This window comes from Phyllostomus discolor, chromosome 5 (genome assembly GCF_004126475.2).
Source record: "Phyllostomus discolor isolate MPI-MPIP mPhyDis1 chromosome 5, mPhyDis1.pri.v3, whole genome shotgun sequence".
In the NCBI taxonomy this organism is placed as follows: domain Eukaryota; kingdom Metazoa; phylum Chordata; class Mammalia; order Chiroptera; family Phyllostomidae; genus Phyllostomus; species Phyllostomus discolor.
Window position 1 is genome coordinate 149,539,737 of NC_040907.2, and position 20,306 is coordinate 149,560,042.

Sequence of the window (20,306 nt, forward strand, 5' to 3'; positions counted from 1 at the left end):
TTTCCCTCAGCAATCACCGTGCTGCTTTCCATGCCCATGAGTCCTTTTTCCTTTTAGCTCAATCCCTCCACCTCCTAACCTCCCCTCCTCCCAGCTGTCATCCTGCTCCCCATCTGTGAGTCTGTCCCCATTTTCCTTGTTAGTTCAGTTTGTTCATTAGATTCCTCATACGAGTGAGATCATATGGTATTTGTCTTTCTCTGACTGGCTTATTTCACTTAGCATAATGTTCTCCAGGGCTATCCATACTGGCACAAAGGGTAAAGTTTTTTTTTTAATGGCCAAGTAGTATTTAATTGTGCAGGTGTCCCATAGTTGTCTCTTTTTTCCCCTCTCCTTTTTAAATTGTTTTTTAATTTAAACAATCAATTGAAAAACAATTGTCTCCATTTTTCTCCCACCACCACTCCCACCCACCCCAGCCATTCCCACCTCTCACCCTCAATCCTACCCCCCTTTGGCTTCGTCCATGTGTCCTTTATACATGCTCCTTGATTGCTCTTCCCCCTTTTCCCCCGATTATTCCCTTCCACCTCCCCTCTGGTTACTGTCAGTTTGTTCTTTATTTCACTGTCTCTCGTTATATTTTGTTTGCTTGCTTGTTTTGTTGATTAGGTTCCACTTATAGGTGAGATCATATGGTATTTGTCTTTCAGTTCCTGGCTTATTTCACTTAGCATAGTGCTCTCCAGATCCATCCATGGTGTTGTGTAGGGTAGGAGCTCCTTCTTTCTTTCTACTGCATAGTATTCCATTGTGTAAACATACCATAGTTTTTTGATCCACTCATTTACTGATGGGCACTTAGGTTGCTTCCAGCACTTGGCTATTGTAAATTGTGCTGCTATGAACATTGGGGTACATAGATTCTTTTGAATTGGTGTTTCAGGATTCTTAGGGTATACCTAAGAACCCATGACTATTTTACCTACTCATCTACTGATGGACACGAGCTGCTTTCATATCTTAGTGATTGTAAATAATGCTGCAACAAACATAGGGGTGCTTATGTTCCTTCAAATTGGTGTTTTGGGTTACTTTGGATATATTCCCAGAAGTGGATCACTGGGTCAAAAGGAAGATCCATTTTTAATTTTTTGAGGTATCTCCATACTGTTTTCCATAGTGGCTGTACCAGTCTGCATTCCACCAACACTGCAAAAGAGTTCCCCTTTCTCCACGTCCTCACCAGCACTTGTTGTTTGTTGATTTATTAATGACAGGTGTGAGATGACATCTCACTGTGGTTTCATTAGCATTTCTCTGATGATTAGTGAAGTTAATGTTAGACCCAAAACCATAAAAATCGTATAAGAAAACATAAGCAGCAAGATCTTGGATACCACTCATAGCAATATTTTATTGGATATATCTCCCCAGGAAAGGGAAACAAAAGAAAAAAATAAACAAATGGGGCTAAACCAAACTAAAAAGGTTTTGCACAGCAAAGGAAATCATCAAGAAAATAACACAACCCACAGAATGGGAGAACATATTTTCAGGTATATCTGATAAGGGGTTAAGATCCAAAATTTATAAAGAACTTATAAAACTCAACACCAAAAAATAAAACCCAATTAAAAAATTAGCAAAGAACCTGAATAGACACTTCTCCAAAGAGGACATACAGATCGACAATAGACATATGAAATGATGCTTAACATTACTAATCATTGAAAACACATATGATTTTGATTCAGTCACACTGGACAGCTACTGTATTAGCTGTTGTCATATTTTTATTTGACAGTCTTAGGGAAAAGAGGTCAGTGCCCCTGACTAGATAGTCAGGTATTACATGTTTTTTTAAATTCTTGCTGCCTGCTGGTTGAAAATCATTGACTCAGAGGGAGAAGAGGTGTGACTTGTCAGAACTGGAGGAAGAGGTTGTTAGGAAGCCACTTTCCTCTCATTGAAGTGTTTTATAAGTTTTTCAAGCGGATGTTCCCACCAGGAATTTCTGTTGATGGTTCTGGAGTGATACTTTTGATAATACGCTGTTGGAAAAAAATATGTTAAATGCATTCTTATAATTTAATAGTATTGAGAAAATATTTCAACATTATTATTAAAACAAAGTTTGGATAGCCTTTTAATGGCATTTAATAGTAAGATGGAATAGTCTCATTGACTTTCCTTAAGAAAGGAATTTCCAATTTATTCATTCTCCACAATGAATTAAAATCAAATATTTAGGAACTACAAGTATCTATAAACTCATTATGAAAGTCATTACACCATTAATGGGAGAAAATGGAACTTCTGCTGGCCTATTACATGCCTTTGGAGACCTGAGAAAATGCATCTTTTTCTCTGGAAGAAAGAGGTTCTATGTGGCCACACAGGGCTTGGCAGGCAGAGTGAGTGCTGGATTCTGGCCCTCAGCCCAGCATACACACTGCAGGCTGAAGAACACAGTGCTGTCAGCCCATCACAGCCAGGATGTTATTGATTTAATGAGTCTTCTTATAAAGGAATACTAGTTAGTTTGTAGAAGGGTGCAAATCATCACACAGTTTCAAAGATGTGACCATTGAAATCATCACTCCTAAAGTAATCTCATGCTGATGTAGTACTCATCACAGGGACAAAAAGGCTGACAATTTCCACATTAGAAAGAGCCAAGGTACACAGAAGCTTTAAGACAGGTCTGAAACATGCTTAGGCTTATGGATGAAATACACAGCCCGCCTTGGAAAAGCATCAGGGTGACATGAGGCAGCTCAGAGATGCGGAGGAGGACAGCAGCATGGCGGGGGTTTGGAAAAATCTTCATTAGGTTGCTTTGGAAGATCATTGATGGCAAAATCTGTCTGTGTGGTAAGCAGGTAAAACTAGATATGAAAGTACCTTTTGATTAACTGGTTTTAGGTGAAGCTCTACTACTTGTTCTTTTTATTTTGGATTGAAAAACTACACAGTCCTTTTCAATCTTTTTTATTTTTGGGTTCTGGGAATTTGTTCTTCTTTAAGGAGCAAGGCTTATGGAATTCAAAAAGTTCCATTTTCATAGTTAATGGAATGCACAAAATTTCACATGTGTTGTTCCTAATGGCCTAAGTAGTCCAATCTGACATCTCACACTGGAAACCAATTTAAAAAGGAGTTGCTGTAGGCCCCCCCGGCTCCCTGGACATGTGAAGCCTGTGAAGCAAAAGTTCACAGACCGTCCCTCCCCACAGAGGAATTTGTAACCTGATTAAACAGGATCATGTAAGCTGATTAAAGAGAGTATGTAACCTGATTACACAGAATTATGTCTTGCTAATTGGGAGCTGGACACAGAACACTCTGGCTAACTAGTCACAAGTGTTGTGCAAGAGAGGAGAGCACTAAGGTGTGTGGTGGTGCAAGGTCCACAATGAACCACATTGTAAAGTGGAGCAGTGGTCCCCAACCCCTGGGGCCACAGACTGGTACTAGGCCTGTGGCCTGCTAGGAACTGGGCCACACAGCAGGAGGTGGGCAGCAGGTGAGAGAGTGAAGCTTCATCTGTATTTATAGCACTCCCCATCACCTGCATTACTTACTGCATGAGCTCTGCCTCCTGTTAGGGCAGTGTGGCATTAGCTTCTCACAGAAGCGCAAACCCTACTGTGAACTGCTTGTGCAAGGGATCTAGGCTATGCGCTCCTTATGGGAATGTAATGCCCGATGGTCTGAGGTGGAGCTGAGGTGGTGATGCCAGTGCTGGGGAGCAGCGCAAACACAGGTTATCATGAGCAGAGAGGTTTGACTGCACAGAGACCATAATAAATCAATAGCCTGCAGACTTATATCACAACCCTATCAGTGAATGGCAAATGACAATTAAGCTGCATCTGGTGGCAAACTATAAAGCAATACCCCCTGCATCCATAGAAAAATTGTCTTCCGTAAAACCAGTCCCTGGTGCCAAAAGGTTGGGGACTGCTGAAATAGAGTATTTGGCTGTTGTACCTTGGCTCCCACCACTGCCCCCCCCATTCTGCTGCGCTTGGGGATGCTGATCCCCCCAAATACCAGGCTCACCTTTGTTTTTCATATCTGGGCAGCATTTCAGTTGCCAAACTACTATTGCTCTCAAAATTCGCCAGCTCTGGCCTTCTGCAAGGTGATAGATAATCTAAGAAATGGATCACTGTTGGATGCTTACTCATTAGGGACTGGTTTCTTTCTATAGATTACCAAGGACTTCCTGAATGACCTGTTCAAGCTGGTGGCTCCAAACTTGAGCCTTCCAGGCTGCAGGTGCTTGTGATATCCTCCAAATTGTATGTGAGCAAGTGTTGGCTCACTCCACAGACTCCAACCATGTGTGTGGCCAGGGCCCGAGAGAACTAAGAAATTTTCCTTTCTCTTAGTCTTCTTTTCTTTTTTTACCCATACCAAAATTTCATACGAGGCCTCCCTCTCTCATAGATAGAATGTTACAGATCATCAAGTATGGTATTTGTGAGGAATTGTAGTCCCTTGGTGCTCTTGGGAAAAAAAAATGGCATGCCTTATCCCTTTCAGAGATTAAACATACACATGGGCATATTAAGGCTTTTGCAAAGTCCCACAATAAAGAATCATATTTAGCTTGCCTTAGTCCAGCATTCTCCAAAACTTTTTAAACTACATAATCTTTTCCCCCATCAGTAAAGCCTGTTGATATCCCATGGAACTACTTCTCCTTAAAATACAGGGTCCGGCACAAATAACACCCCCTTTTTATTACAAAATCTTTTAACACAAAATCATAAGCATGTATTTCTGTAACATAACAATATCACACTCAAGCACACCATATGACATTTTGGGTGAAATGTTCAAATTAAAACTATAAATTATTACACCCATATTATTACCCTACCAACCACTCTCAAGCAGACATTACTTCTGCCAGACCCTGAATATCAACATTTGGGAAATGTTAATCCAATCCAATGAAAACATTTTAAAGGCTCAGAGAAGGTGAACAACTTCTGAGTTGAGATGAGTGGGTCCTCTCCCTCCTAGTCCTCCTTGACTGGCTGTGTTATGATGCTCCCTGGTAACCCACTCTTCCCTACCTGGTGACCTATGGCAAAGATGGCCCTAAAATCAGCCTTACCTCTATTACCAATAGATCAGAGCTCTGTTCATTATATGCCTTGGGTAGCATTTCCTTGTGGCCAGCAAGGGGGATTTGCAAGAATGATGACCAAGACTTGAGATGCAGTCTGTGACCAAAGAGTACTGACATTTATTAACCTAAGTTCTCACCCCTGACCTTGGCCTCTGAATTTGAGTTGATAGAGCCAGTGGACCATCATGACTGCCATAAAGGACAACCCAAATAAGCAAATCCAATGACTCTAGGTCTGATCATGTATTTTAAGCAACACCAGAGTCAGTTCCTTTGCAAGGAATGAGGTTGTTACAGGACAGATTTGGGTGTAGGAAATTAGTAACTTCTTGCAAAGTTCTGTTCACCTAGAATTCATTTTTCCTGTTTGGAAAAAGAAATGAACTCGGCTTTCAGGAAGAGCTGATGTTTAATTGCCTCATGTTCTCTTCTTTAATTTTATTTTTAAATTATTTTTATGCTTACCTGAGGACATACTTATTGATTTTAGAGAGAGGGGAAGGGTGGAGAAGAGAGAGGAAGAGAAACATCAATACAAGAGACAAACATTGATCTATTGCTTCTTACAGCACCCTGATCAGGGATCAAACCCACAGCCTAAACATGCGCCCTGACTGGAAATCAAACCCACAACCTTTTGCTTAACTGGATGATGCTTCAACCAGCTGAGCCACACCAACCAGGGTGGCTCATCTTCTCTTGCTTCATGTTTCTTTTAAAATGTTTTAAGAAGATGATTGTGTTGGTCTCATGTTTAAGTTTTGTATCTAAGAGCCCACAGACCAGCCTTCCTATCCACCTTACAAGGTATTTTGATAACAAAATGGGATAAAGTATATGAAGATGCCTTGAAAAATATACCATCTTATACAAATTGTAAGGTCTTGTTATTAAAATTTTTATAGCCCATTATTAATTACTGAAATGAGTCTTACTATAATGGTAACTTTTTGACTCTAATGGCTTGAGCTAAAATTATTATGTTATTGCAACATCCTTATTGAGTGATTTTCAAAATAACTCTTGTTGAAAATGACCACAGATATTTTCCACCATGATCTACACCTAAATCAAAATTTGTGTATTGCCCCAGATACCAATGATTCAATGTCCATGCCAAGGACAAGCAGGAGGCAAAGCAGTTATCTGGTAAAATCTGCGGTTGCTACACACACCCCAGGCTGCATGCTACAGTGCTCCCAAATGACCATCTCGCTCCTTTGCTGTTGTATTTGAGGAAATACCATAAGGTGACAGTGGCAGCAATTAGAGGTCTCCATAGTATATGTTATATAAATATATAAGGTGAATGTCACATGGTAGACTTATCTCCTGTGAATGGAACATAACATGAGAACACTTTTTTTCCCAAAACAATGACCAGTCTGAACACATACACACACACATACACACGTACACACACACACATACCTCCTTCAGTGTCCCCGGAGTGATGACCAGCCGGTATGTGATGTATGTGGGGATGCAGATGAAGGAGGAGGTCCCTATGCAGTAGCCCAAGATGACACTCCAGTAAGGATAAGTATACGTGAATAGTTGTAGATGTGGCGGGCTAATCAAAAAACTGCAAATGATGAACTAAAACAGAAATTCCAAGAAACATGAAAAACCTTAACAACATTTGTGCTGCCAGAGGCAAGTTCAAGTTCTGATGCCATGAATACCAAATGCAACGTACTTTCCCAATACCAAATGTAATACCAAATGCCATGAATACCAAATGTAAATGTAAGGTACTTTGGGGAAATTCCTCAAATGGGATATATCTTTGATTCAACTCTGGCATACAACGTTCACTGATTTTGGTGCCCAATTTTCTGCAAAGATAAAACAGCCAGGTGCTTATCTTGATTTTTTTCCCTACCGCCCACCTCAACCTGTATAGTGGGGATACCAAGACCTCAGAATGTTAATTAAGGGAGTTACAGCACCCTCTTCAGGACAAAGGGGAAGAAATTGGCATGCATCAGAAGTGGTTTGGGCCTCCTCTTACCAGACAGTAGAGGAATAAGAAAGGGGACCGCTGCATGGCCCCTGCCAGCCTAGGGCTTCCTATTTCTGTCTGCACTGCTTTCATTTCCTTCTGCATTCCTCAGCTGTGCTTGTGTTTGGTCAGACGGAAGGCATCTATTCGCACGAGGGATAATAAGGATCTCAAGACTTGAGGAGGACCTGGGCTTCTGAGGGTGTTCCTTCTGTCCCCTTTCCGAGTTCTCTGCTTTCTGCATTAAGCACCCTTAGCCTGAGGTTTCCACCAGCATGACTGTGCCAGGAGACATCCCAACAATGAATGACGGCCTGCTCCTGGTCCTCGTAATAAAAGGAATAACAGAAGGAAAACTCAGTTTACTGTACTTTTTACTTGAAAACTCAGTGAAAATTTTGAGCAAGAAAAATTCCATGGTGTGCTCCAACACTCAACTTGAGAGTTTTCTTATTTCAGTTTTGTTTCCAGAGAGAGTGTAAATATTGGTTTTTGCCTACTAACCTCTGTGCCAAAATTGTTCTTTTGATTTTATTATTTCACAGTCATAAAGAAGACAGTAGTGTAACTTATTTGTGTGGTTAAACATCTATTTATATCCTTTTTCCCCCTGTCTGCAGGTAATAAAATGGGAAATTGTTAAACGCATGTCCATCTTCTAGACAGTGTTATCCTAACTGCAGGAGAAAGTTTTCAAAACAGGAGCCCAGCCAAGGGCAAACCTTCCTCTGGACTTGCTCTCCTCACTCCCAGACTCAGCAGCTAAGAGACTTTCAGAACAGGGAACAGGGAGTCTGGTTAGGAGCCATCCTGGCTGTAACTCATCTCATCCTGACGTCAGGTGTGAAACCCAGTGCAGCTCAGGGAGGCCCCAGGCTCTTGCTGGGGCCAGTACGTGTTACTTCAGACACCTCTTCACACATCCCAGCCTCTCCTTGCTGTATAAAATATATTCTTTTTTTGTAAGTTGGCTTCAGTGAAAAAGAATATTTTTAGTGAGCTATACTCATTGTTTACCTAAAGCAACCTTAAAAAGCCCAGAGCAGGGCATCTGTTAAGTAATCCCAGAAGTGGGAGACAGCTTTGCCTCCTCTTCATCGTGCCCTGGAGCAAGCACCTGCCTTCAGAGGAAGTGAGTAAAGTGAACATCACAGGGACTATGAGTAATGTGTCTGAACCCAGACCCGTGTGTGGGTTCTGCGGGGCGTCAAAACTCGCCAAGAGTTCGCCCAGTCTGCTAGACAAGCAGAAATTCACGGAAATGAAAATAGTGAAAACCTGGAACCAGTATGAGGGTGAGACATGTGAGGCACTCACTCCAGGCCCGATGTTTAAGGGAGTGCCAAATTTTCAGTAATCAAGATAAATGGTATTTGAGTGCAATGTGTTAAAAAAACAGGATCCAGCATGGCCAGAGTAGAATCAGGTGAGTCAGGTAAGTCAGCCCAGTACAGGGTCAGATTCTGTCTCTATTTCAAATGTTGATAGTTTGTTTATCAGAGATTTTTTACATTAATTTCAATTTTAAAAGCTGCATTAAAATAGCATTTACCTTGATTACTGAGATTTCTGGTGTCCCCTTAAATTTTATGCCCATGTTGGGTGCCTCTGTTGCCTCTCCCAAATTTCAGCCCTGGGTACCATTTTCTCCCTGACTGGGGAGTACTAAAGTAAAGAAACAAACACAACTTCTTCCCTCAAGGAACTAATCCAGTGTCTCTCCTTCCTTTGAAAAACATATGAAAGGATTTAAGTAGATCATGGAGAAGTCCTGGTAATAATATAAACTAATAACCCATTTACGTCAGGACTTCTACTCCTAGTAATAGCAGACTAGGTGATTCAGGCCAACCTTCTCACTGAAAATAAAAAATATGTTTTTAATTTATCAAAAAGGAACAGGGAGTTGATAAGGAAATAAGGAGCTACCAGGCCAAGATCTAGGGGAATGCTGGAGCACAAACCAGAGCCACCAGTTCCTGAGAATTCCTGCTGCTTGGGTTGGCTTTGGTTTTGGGAACCTCTGGGGTCCACAAGAAGGGAAGCAGGTCAAGGAGGGATTCTGGGGAGAGGCACAGGCAGTATTGCAAAGGCAAGCTGAGCATATGGCTATCTTATAGATTGACATGTGCTACAAAAAGTACGAAAATATAGGGCTGCCCTGAGAAAGTCAAAGTAGACTACAGGACGGGCTGTTTTCAAAGAAAGGGGAGGCACAGCCACATGCCAAAGGCAGAAACGTGCTAAGCAAAATGGGTGACCCAGAAACTCCTAACTGCAGCTGACTGAGGGAGGTCTAACAACTACTCTGGCTCCAAAAGATCAAAAAGACAACCCCCCCTCCCAGCACCAATAGAATTACAGATAAATGAAAGAACAGGACAGTAGTCCCTCCTGCTGTGCAGTGTCACTTGACCCCAGGCTGCCTCCAAGTGCACTTGGGCACTCTTCCATCTTTGAGCAAACATCTCCTACAGATGGACACCAGGGGGACACGCAGGGACATGTGCAGCGATGAAGTGAATAATGAACACATCTTGGCAGATGGGCCACCCTTGGAACTGAACTTTTTCACCCAGGTCCTTGGGCAACAAATGGATTCCATTTTTGATTCAGGTCATGCTTGAGGGCATGTATAGGGAGCCTCTTCAAGAAAATGGACACAAAACTAGGACCCTTCCCAGGGCCTCTTGAGAGGCACAATAAATCCTTTCCTGGCCTTGACCTGTTGTTACTTGTCATGTGACCTTGGACTGTTTACTGAATGTCTCTAAACCTTAGTTCCTTACCTGTAAAACAGGGTATTATAACTATGCTACTTCATAGAATTGTTGTGAGGGTTAAAAAGCATTGGGTGTAAGTCTTGCACCAAGTCTGGCCTGGTACTTAATGTTCCGTGAATGCTCTTTATCATTGTCATGGAGCAGGGTAGTGAAGCAATAAGGTGACTGAAGCTTAGATGGCTGTGGTGTATGAGGCCAGAGGAGTGGTTAAGTGTGGGGGTCACAGTGACTGGGCTGGGATATGGAAGGGCTTCTGAAGTGTCAGTCATGTTTTTGTTTCTTGGTATGGCTTTACAAAAGTGTGCTCAATTGTGTTTTTGTTTCTGGTATGGCATACAAAAGTGTGCTCAATTGTGTTTTTGTTTCTGGTATGGCATACAAAAGTGTGCTGAATTTATAAAATCTCATTGAGATGTACCTTTGTGATTTGTACACTTTTCTATATATTTTTCACTTCAACAAAATTTATTCTGTGTAAGTGTTCGAATGGGTCTTTCTCCAAGACCAGAAGGAGAAGAAAAATGGTAACTCACCAGGAGAAACAAAGGGCTGATGGCTATCCAGCAGGTCTTCCAGAACCATCCAGGGCTGAAGCCCAGCATTTCCTTCACATCACTGCAGAACTGAGTAATGCCTAAAATGACCCGGAAGACAAAGAGATTGATGGATTGCAAGAGGACACGAACTATCTGATTCTTTGATTCTCAGGGACAGAAGCAGCTCTGAAACTCCTCAGGAGAGGGTTTTAGGGCACCAAACTGGTTCAAAAGTGGGGCAGAACTTCATTTCAGAGCAAGCAACATCCTTTTTCCATAGAGGGAAGGATAAGTGGACATTGGGGAGGAACCTAAAGCCCCCTCTTGGTGTCCACGCTACCTTTCTAAGATCTCAGAGTGTATTTTATTTTATTGTTACTGTAGAAAAGAAAGTTAGGTTTTGTCTAGGAATGATGAACCTGCTTGACAAAGACTGACTTTGACCATATAACCACGTACTGGAAACTTCCAAGAAATAATTTTAACCACAGTGTGGACCATTCATGCCCCAGATCACAGTCACAGTTCTTCTATAAAAGTAACTGGCATGGAAGTGAGAAGTGAGAACTCTGGTGGGAAGTTGAGAAGGGGAAGGAAGGTTGCTTTGCGGTTGCTTCCCTGAGAGCACCCAGCAATACCTCAGGTAGGTCTACAGTGATTCACACACTTGAACTTTGTCGAATGAATTGCTGAGGAGGTGGGGAGGATTTCTTATTAAAAAACTGGACTCACATGCAACTCAAAATATGGGGACCCCTTCTTCATATTATGTATAATGACAAACATGCTAATGCTGTTTTATCATCATAGAAACTAGGAAAAGGAATACATTTTCAGAAAGAAGTAAGCACTTCTTGATTTTATGAAGAGAGACATCTCTGAACCCAGTTGTCTTTACTTCAATTGCCTGTACCCTTCCCTGCCCCAACCCAGGGGCTCCTGGGACCCCTTCCAATGGACCCATGTCAGCCCACCGTCTGTGCTCCTTGTGGTTCCATCCTTGTCAGATTCCACCCCAAGATCAGAGGGGGTTTCTCTGGGGCAGATAATCCACACAGGAGCATTCTTGCCTCTTCCCTAGAAGATAAGCCCCTAAGCTCTGTCTCAGGGCTCTGGAGGGTGCTCTTGCTTACAAAACTTAAATTGAGGGCCACTCCACATAACAGCAGAATATGGCCCACTCCGCAGATGCATTCACTATTCATTAGTTCTTTGTGTTCCATCCAGTTCTCAGAGCCAGTCAGGATCATAAGCATCCCCTATGGATGAGCTATAGGGAACCACTTCAGCCTGTCTCCAGTGGGGAAACATTTAAACTCAGAAGGAAAACACATCTTCCCAAGAGTATGAGCAATAGAGAGTGTGCAGGAGATGATGACCCATTTCTGAAAAAGACCCTGAGCTGAGCTGCTTTTCTTAGACCCACCAGGAGGTGACATCTCGTACATGCCATGCCCTTTCATGAAATGAGCCCTTCTGTATTCTGGTGGCTTACAGACTGATGTAGAAAGGATTGTGGCTGGGGAGGAAGTGTCTTACCGTAGAACCAGAATACAGCAATTGCTTCTATCAGTGCCACAGTGAGCACGGCGGGCCCCGTGGCATATTCCTCCAGAAGCTTCACCACATAAGCCCCTCCCTGCAAGTGAGAACATGAACCTGGTTAAGGGCCCCCAGAGGCACTGCCTCCTCTTTATGATATGGGCCAAAGAAGCTTCTTAACTAAGGATAACTTTGGAGAAATTCCCACTTAGACCTAATATGAGTATCTCTTGGACTGGCCTACTCTGGGTGGGCTAGATTTCACCCCATCAGATGCCTGTCCCCTCCCTACTGTGCACTCTCTTCTCATTTTCTCTCCCCACTAAGTTTTAAGAGACAAACTCAAAAGGGCCTTCATCTATTTTCAACTTTCTCCAATTTACCAAATACCTACTGCATACTCTACCTTGGAGAATCACGGTCCCCAAAGACTGGATCTGGGAGAGTCTACAATACCAGACCACCGATCACATTGGTCACAGTTTTGCCTTCTGTCCTAACTCACAAATCCCTTGGATCCTGTTCATGGTCCCACCACCCTACCAAAGCTCTACAGACACTGGGTCATGGCTTGAAGATACATATCTGCAAAACCTGCCTTGAGTAAGGACACAAGCCTGGGATGCCTGTGGGTACTATCTGATGCCTGTTTTATAGTTTTACAGTATTTGGTTTGGCTATCAAAAACAAAAAATCATCAGAGAGGGTCTTCACCATTGCAAGTTTTCTAGAGGAGACAAGGTGACATAACAGACATGAGATGCCGGCCTCCAGATATTCTGCATATCAAGACATGTGGGCAATGTTGCCCCGAGAGCAGCCCTAAGAACTGGAAATAAACTGGAAAAGCAAGTCTTAGTTTTTCTACAGATATTCTGCCAAGCCTGGAATCTAGTTGGATCTGCTGTGAAATGCAAAGAGCCTCCAGATATCGTGCACAGAATCCACAAACAGATGCCACCAGAAACAACTTTTCTTTTTATCCTTGACAGACTTTTTTATAAGCCCTCCCTTTGACCCCAAAGCAAGGGCACCATGTGGGATGGAAGGAAAGGAATGGCTTCTTGTAGCATTCTCAGGGAGGCTGACTCAAAGTTGAGGGTTGTGGTACTCACAAAAGTCAGGGTGACTAGGGACCCGAAGAAGCAGGTAATGACCACACAGAGCACAAACCACTCTCGGCGTTTGGACCAGATGTGTGGAAACTCATCCAACACAGCTGTAATCACCCCCTCCAAGCCTGCAAACTGAGAGGGACACACAAATGATTGCAGGGCAGGGCTTTGGGACAGATCTGTTACTTTCTAGGACAGCAAATATGAGGGAGGTATTAAGACTGCTGAGTGACCAGTCGGGCCGGTCATGACCCATTCCCCCTACTCAGCAGCCCTCGCTGGAAACATCTTTTCCTGTTTACACTGTCATTGAGAGCCCATTGCTAAGGACATAAAGGAAAGAAAGTATGGCATATGGACAGGGCTTTTTCATGTGAGATTTTTTGGGGAGACTGGCTGTACCAGAAAAGCCAACGCAAAGCTGAGACTTGTATAAATACTAGGTGCAAGGCCCTGAGCTCCATGCCGGGCGTCAGGGCACTGAGACTCAAGAGTGGCCTTATCCTGGCCTTTAGTTGCTCCCATCTGGTGAAGGGACAGTGCACAATAATAGCAGTTCACATATGCTGAGCCACTGGCCTGTGCTATGTCTAGATACACAGTCATCCCATTAGAGACTAAGGTACTAGAGAGTGGTAAGCGTAGTTGATGAGGAGAAACAAGGGCTGGAGAAACACCAGGAGGGAACAGCCAACACCATATGGAGCGGCCAGGATGACAGGGGATGGGTACAACTTCCTCTCTCTCCTCCCCCTCCCTGTCCTTTTTCTCCTGCTCTTCCTCCTCCCAGAGCCAGATTTCCCTTCCCATTCACTCACCGTGCTATCCAAGCCCAGTGTGATCAACAATAAGAAGAAGATGATGGCAAAGAACGTGGATGCTGGCATGTTGGCTATGGCTTCTGCATATGCAATGAAGAGGAGGCTGGGGCCTGAGACAGGGGGAGAGAGAAACCCATAGTATATTCAAGGCCCTGGTACTAGTTGCCAAGGGAGCTGACCCATTGCACTACCGCCTGAACACCTGGAAAGGGTTGAGATCTCCAAAGCATTACATTTCCCTAAAATCTTTGACAATTTTTAAAGAAACATTTAGAAATAATTCATGAGTCAAATACTGAAGAAACCCAAAGAACAGCCAAGGAATTCAGTGGGAGCAAGGGACCTAAACAGAACCAAGGTCCTACCTGCATCTTTGGCCACCTCCGACACATCTTCCTTCCTCATCTCAGCCATATATCCGAGCATTGTGAAAATGACAAATCCTGAAAGGAAGCTCGTCATGCAGTTCACCACACTGGTCACCAGGGCATCTCTGGAGCAGAAAGGTCAAGGGGGCTGAGACATTTCCAAGTCAGAAGTATAAGGAGCATCTGCCTCCATACTGTGGTGGAGGGGGAGGGAGCTGTGGGGGGGTGGGTGGTGCCAGGGGTCAGGGGGACAGGCTGAGCTCACAAGGACTTCAGCTGGTCCTGGTGTCCCCTCCCCTCCTCCCAGTGCCCAGCCTCTCACACTGGTTGGATCAACCTTGAAGCACAAGCTGCCATTATCACCACGCAGGGCAAGGGAGGGCAGCAGGTTAAGGGGTGGTTTTAAAATACAGTCCTGTTGCGAACCAGCGCAGAACCAACCTCTCGGTTTCAAACAAGTCTTGCTCTGAAGCAGCGCCTGGGTTTGAACAGAAGCCAGAAGGGGACCTTGGCCTCATATTTGTGAAGTTCTCAGATTTAGACTTTTGTCATTATATGCAAATGAGGTTACGAGACCGCCACACTGATATCCTGCACTTTTCTTAAAAATATTTTTTTAATTTTTATTTTTAAATATATTTTATTCATTATGCTATTACAACTGTCCCATCCCCCCCCCCTTTATTCCTCTCTGCCCTGCACACCCCTTACCACCCACATTCCCTCCCTTCAGTTCATGTCCACATGTCATACATATAAGTTCTTTGGCTTCTGCATTTCCTATACTATTCTCAACTGCCCCCTATCTACTTTCTGCCTACCATTTATGCTACTTATTTTCTGTACCTTTTCCCTCTCTCTCCTTCTCTCATTCCCCTGCTGATAACCCTCCATGTGATCTTCATTTCTGTGATTCTTCCTGTTCTAGTTGTTTGCTTAGTTTGCTTTTGTTTTTTCAGATTCAGTTGGTAATAGCAGTGCGTTTGTTGTCACTTTATTGTTCATATTTTTGATCTTCTTAGATAAGTCCCTTTAACACTTCATATAATAAGGGCTGGGTGATGATGAACTCTTTTAACTTGACCTTGTCTGGGAAGCACTTTATTTGCCCTTCTATTATAAATGATAGCTTTGCTGGATAGAGTAATCTTGGGTGTAGGCCCTTGCCTTTCATGACTTTGAATACTTCCCAGCCCCTTCTTGTGCAAGGTTTCTTTTGAGAAATCAGCTGATAGTCTAATGGGAACTCCTTTGTAGGTAACTCTCTCCTTTTGTCTTGCTGCTTTTAAGATTCTCTCCTTATCTTTAATCTTGGGTAATGTATGATGTGCCTTGGTGTGTTCCTCCTTCGGTCCAACTTCTTTGGGACTCTCTGAGCTTCGTGGACTTCCTAAAAGTCTATTTCCTTCACCAGATTGGGAAAGTTCTCCTTCATTATTTTTTGAAATAAGTTTTCAATTTCTTGGTCTTCCTCTTCTCCTTCTGACACCCCTATGATTTGGACGTTGGAACATTTAAAGATGTCCTGGAGGTTTCTAAGCCTCTACTCATTTTTTTAAAATTCTTGTTTCTTCATTCTTTTCTGGTTGAATGTTTCTTTCTTCCTTCTGCTCCAGACTGTTGATTTGAGTCCCAGTTTCTGTCCCATCGCTGTTGGTTCCCCATACATTTTCCTTTATTTCACTTTTCATAGCCTTCATTTTTTCCTCTAATTTGTGACCATATTCAACCAATTCTGTGAGCATCCTGATTACCAGTGTTTTGAACTGTGCATGTGATAGGTTGGCTATCTCTTTATCACTTAGTCGTATTTTTTCTGGAGCTCTGATCTATTCTTTCATTTGGGCCATTTTTTTTTTGTCTTGGCGCACCTGTTATGTATAAGGGGTGGAGTCTTAGGTGTTCCATAGGGGGAGGCAACCAACGTCACTGCTGTGTGGTGCTATACGTAGGGGAGGGGCCCAAGGGGGAAAAATGGCCCTTGCTCACTCTCTGCCGGATTTCAGTCACTTCCCCTGCTACCCACAATCAAATTGGGCCCTTCTGGTGCTAATTCCTGGGTGGGTTGGTTTGTGTACATTCTAGGACCCTGTGGGTCTCTCCAGCAAACTCTCCTGGGAGTCTGGGAGTTTCTCCCACTGCTGACTCAACCCCCACAGGTGTTTTTGGTCAGAGGTTTGAGCTTTATTTCCCTGCACTGGAACCCTGGGTTGTGTGATGTGTCTCGCTCCCTAGTTGTTCCTCTCAGTTTATCTGCACATGAATGTGGGGCTGCCTTGTATACCAGCCGCCACCTTGCCCACCCCAGTCCTCAAGCCAGTGCCTTGCTACAAGTCCTCTCTGCCCACCCAGACGCCTGTCTCCCCCTGTCCTGCAGGTCTGGATGAATATTTCTTCTTTGGCTCCTTGGTTGTTGGACTTCCATACGGTTCGATTTCCTGTCAGTTCTCATTGTTTTTTGTTTTTAAATTTGTTTTTGTCCTTCTTTTGGTTGTGCAAGGAGGCACAGTGTGTCTACCTACACTTCCATCTTGGCCGTAAGTCCTGATATCCTGGCACAGAAGACTTCATTATAGGACTTGCGGATGGTGTTCCAATGCAAGGCCATGTTGCTTAGGGTGCACGTGAATTCCTTTTTAAAAAAATAAATTCTGTAGTTGCCTAAGGAATAGCGTAAGGATTGCTGCACATTGCCATCTGTGACAGAACATTAAAGCAAAGTCAACTCTAACGGAGATGAGTGATATTTAAGTCATAATTGATGCAATACTCTGTTTCATCAACATTTATGAAATGAGATTTTACCACAAAAATTATGGCATTTTGTGTTAGTCAAAATAGTTCAATCATACTTTTTGTGTATATATACATACATAAATTATCACATTATAATTGTGTTGTTAAATACAATAAGTCAAATCTAAACATTTAATGTCTGTTGCAATTTCTGTAAACCTGCTTTAGAATTTCTTAATGAATTATTTTAACATACAGAGACTCTCACAGAATGAAAGTGGCCTGGGGCCTCTCCCAACCCCTGAATGGCCCCAGGCTCTGGCCATGGGTGAATTGGTCAGGGATCTGTGGCCCCGCTGGGGGTCAGAGTGTCAGTATGGCCTGAGTCTGACCAGGTTTGATGCCATCAGTTCAATCACCTTCCTCCAGACCAGCTGACTTCTGCTCATCCCACTTCTAAGCTTTTCCTGGGGGACCAAGAGGGTTGATACTCACTGATAACAGTTGTTGTTGAATTTGTTGTAGCTAGCAAAAGCCAGTAGGACCCCAAAGCCAGGACCAAGGGAGAAAAAGACCTGAGAGGCAGCATCCACCCACACCTGGAACACAGCAGAGGTAGGGTGAGGGCTGAGACTGGGGCTGACACCCTCATGCCTGCCTCCACGCAGCTCTGGGCGGACATGAAGAAACAGTTCTCAAGGTTCATTCCGGGGATGGCCACACACTAAGTGCAGACAAATGTGACTTCCTATCATGTAGGAATAAACCAATGCAGTGGCCTCAACTGTATTTTCCATGCTTGTATTTCTAATTTAAAGCATTGCAGACTTTCCACTGAACCCAAATTTTAGTAGTTGCTACTGTCCTTTTTGGAGGACTAGCTTCGTGTAGTAAAGTGACAGATATGTGCACACCGTTCTCCTTGTTATCTAACCTTTGTCTCCAGGAGTTTCTGCCAGTTGGGTTTTAAGTAGAAGAGAACACCCCTCCAGGCTCCAGGGAGGGTGGCCCCCCTCACCAGCAGGACCAAAAGGATGATGTAAGGGCAGGTGGCTGTCACCCACACCACCTGTGAGCAAGGAAACACATTGTCACCACATGGATGTTGGTTTTTTATTCTTGAAAACCTCCAAGAAAGGAGATCTACTTTTTTCCCCCTGTAATTTTAGGAGGCATGGAGCTGTGGCAGAGGGACCACAGCCTTTAGAATCAGGCAGGGATCTGTCTCACTGCTTGCTGGTACTAACTGCCTCTAAACTAACTGCCTCTAAATTGGTGAAGTGGGGAAAGTATCTAGCAGGCAACAATCAAGTAGCCAGTGTATATAATGCACTGACCATGGTTCACGATAGGGTTTCAATAAATTATTTCCACTATTATTAATTGGGACATTACCAGTGGGTTAAAGAAATTTTAAAAAATCATGTAATGGTTCTTGGGATTGGTCCATTCCTAGAACTCTCTAACAGATTTGTTGAAGAGACTAAGCATCATGGCAGGTGTCTGGTGTAGAAGGAAGCAGTATCCCCCCTAGCTGGGCTGTCTGGGCCACTGAGTTCTGAGTTCGAGATGCTCTGGGGCCCCTTGGCAGGCCTGGGGTCAGCAGAGTCCTCCTCACCTTGCCAGATGTTTTGATGCCTCTCCAGATGCTAAAGTAGATAACAGTGAAGATCAGCATGATGCAGAGGACAAGCTGCCAGCTGATGCCGCCCAGGTCCTGGAGTCCTTTAGATTGGTGGATCTGCAGCACGTGGCGCCTGGGGTGAAAGAGACGGAAAGGCCTGTGTGATGGTCTAAGAGTGACCTGAGTGCACTGCTGGTGACACCTTCAGGAGGGTGCCAAGAGGAGAGCTGGGATCAGCTCTGCCTGTCCTGAAGGAGAGACCAGCATGTCCAGCCAACCAACCTGAGAAACATGCTTAGCCTAAAGGCAGACCTCCAGGGCTCTCCTGTCCTGGCTCGCACCTGACCAAGCAGGAGACATGAGCACCATGACTAGCTTTGGAGAACATGAAGATTTGTACCTGTGGGTACAAACATACACCCTCTTTGGTCTACCATTGCCTGAAATTCCAGCATCAAAGAATACTCCCCACTCCGAGCATCTTCTTCCAAAGAGTGGATCCCACTTATGAAGTGAACACACAAAACCAGGAACTAGGCGAATAGTTTCAAACTATTGAATTGGCCAGAGGCTGTGCTTCTGTGACACTGCTGAGAGCACAACTGAGGAAGAAGGGTGGTGTTGAAGCAAGGGAGTCATTTTGGAATGTGAAGGTGGGGATAATCCTGGGCATGTTGTTGCCACCTGGCATGGCACATTGGGAGGGACCAGGTGGCCAGGTTATGAGCACTCCCTCCAAAGAAGCCAAACCCCAGGGGCATGGCCAGCCCTCAACAGACTGTCTCCTCACCTACAGGCACTTACATGTAAAACTCCTCAGCAGGGGACGTGGAGTCAGGTGTCCAGGTGATGTTGCCCCCTGAGAAGTAGTTGGTGCAGTTGCCAGTGTTCCAAGAGTTCTCGCAGCTGGTCCAGGGCAGGTGGTCGGTGAAGGAGGAGATGAGGTAGTAGAGCGCCCAGGCCATGATGGTATTGTAGTAGGAGGCCGTGTAGAAGGCAATGATGCGGGTGGTGTACCCGATCCCTGGGACAGAGGGTGAGGGAGGCCAAGTGTAAAAGGCAGCCCAACAGTGAAAGGCTGAAACAGGGCCTGGGAGGGCACTGCAGTGGGGGGCGTGGTGAAGATGGGGGCTGCCATTCATTTCATTTCCCAAAGACTCTGGGAGGCTACAGAAAAGTGACAATGTGGTAAATGGCTTATATGTATTTGTAAGGTTACGTGTGTCAGAAAATGCTTGCGTGCTGTTAATGCTTTAAAGTTTTTCTATTCAATTTACCTTTAATTGTCACTTATTCTGTTTCCCTTTTACAGTCTTCCATCACTTGAGTAGTCAAAACTTAATTATTGGGCTCCAGTTATGTCCCAGGGTTCCTCAAGGCCTATCTGATTCTAGAAGGTCCCCAGTTGCCACCCACTGATGGAAGTCACCACTTTCTTGGAAAACCCACCCATTGAAGCCTTTCAGTTACCTTTGAAAATCGGGCATATTTTCCTCCATATGGAAATGCATCCATTTTGGTGGTACTGGCCCAGCACAAGCTCCATATAGAAGAGAGGGATCCCCCCAAAAACGGCCATGATGGTGTAGGGGATAAGGAACGCTCCTGAGGCAGATGAAAGACAATTTTACTCTCTGCCCACCTCTGTCCCAGGAAGGCTCCACTGATCTGCTCCCAAGATCCA

General features: G+C 44.1%; 1 protein-coding gene across 1 annotated transcript; it reads right to left on the bottom strand.

Moving 5' to 3' along the window:
- Nucleotides 1–1,533: 1,533 nt before the first annotated feature.
- Nucleotides 1,534–20,201, bottom strand: LOC114497054 (sodium-dependent serotonin transporter-like). Its single transcript, XM_036027520.1, has 12 exons — nt 20,093–20,201; nt 19,427–19,646; nt 18,617–18,755; nt 18,017–18,067; nt 17,494–17,597; nt 14,260–14,387; nt 13,892–14,004; nt 13,074–13,205; nt 11,956–12,055; nt 10,414–10,514; nt 6,524–6,691; nt 1,534–1,997 (listed from the first exon to the last, which is right to left on the bottom strand). Exons 1-12 carry the CDS (start codon nt 20,199–20,201, stop codon nt 1,923–1,925), a joined length of 1,440 nt encoding a protein of 479 aa, XP_035883413.1. The 3' UTR covers nt 1,534–1,922.
- Between the last annotated feature and the right edge of the window lie 105 nt (nt 20,202–20,306).

Coding starts and splice junctions, on each gene's coding strand:
- LOC114497054 (XM_036027520.1), bottom strand. CDS start 20,201: ATGGCCGTTTTTGGGGGGATCCCTCTCTTCTATATGGAGCTTGTGCTG. Junction 18,756..19,426: donor CCTGCTGAGGAGTTTTACAT/GTAAGTGCCTGT, acceptor CTTTCACCCCAG/GCGCCACGTGCTGCAGATCC. Junction 1,998..6,523: donor CTCCGGGGACACTGAAGGAG/GTATGTGTGTGT, acceptor TTTTTCCAACAG/CGTATTATCAAAAGTATCAC.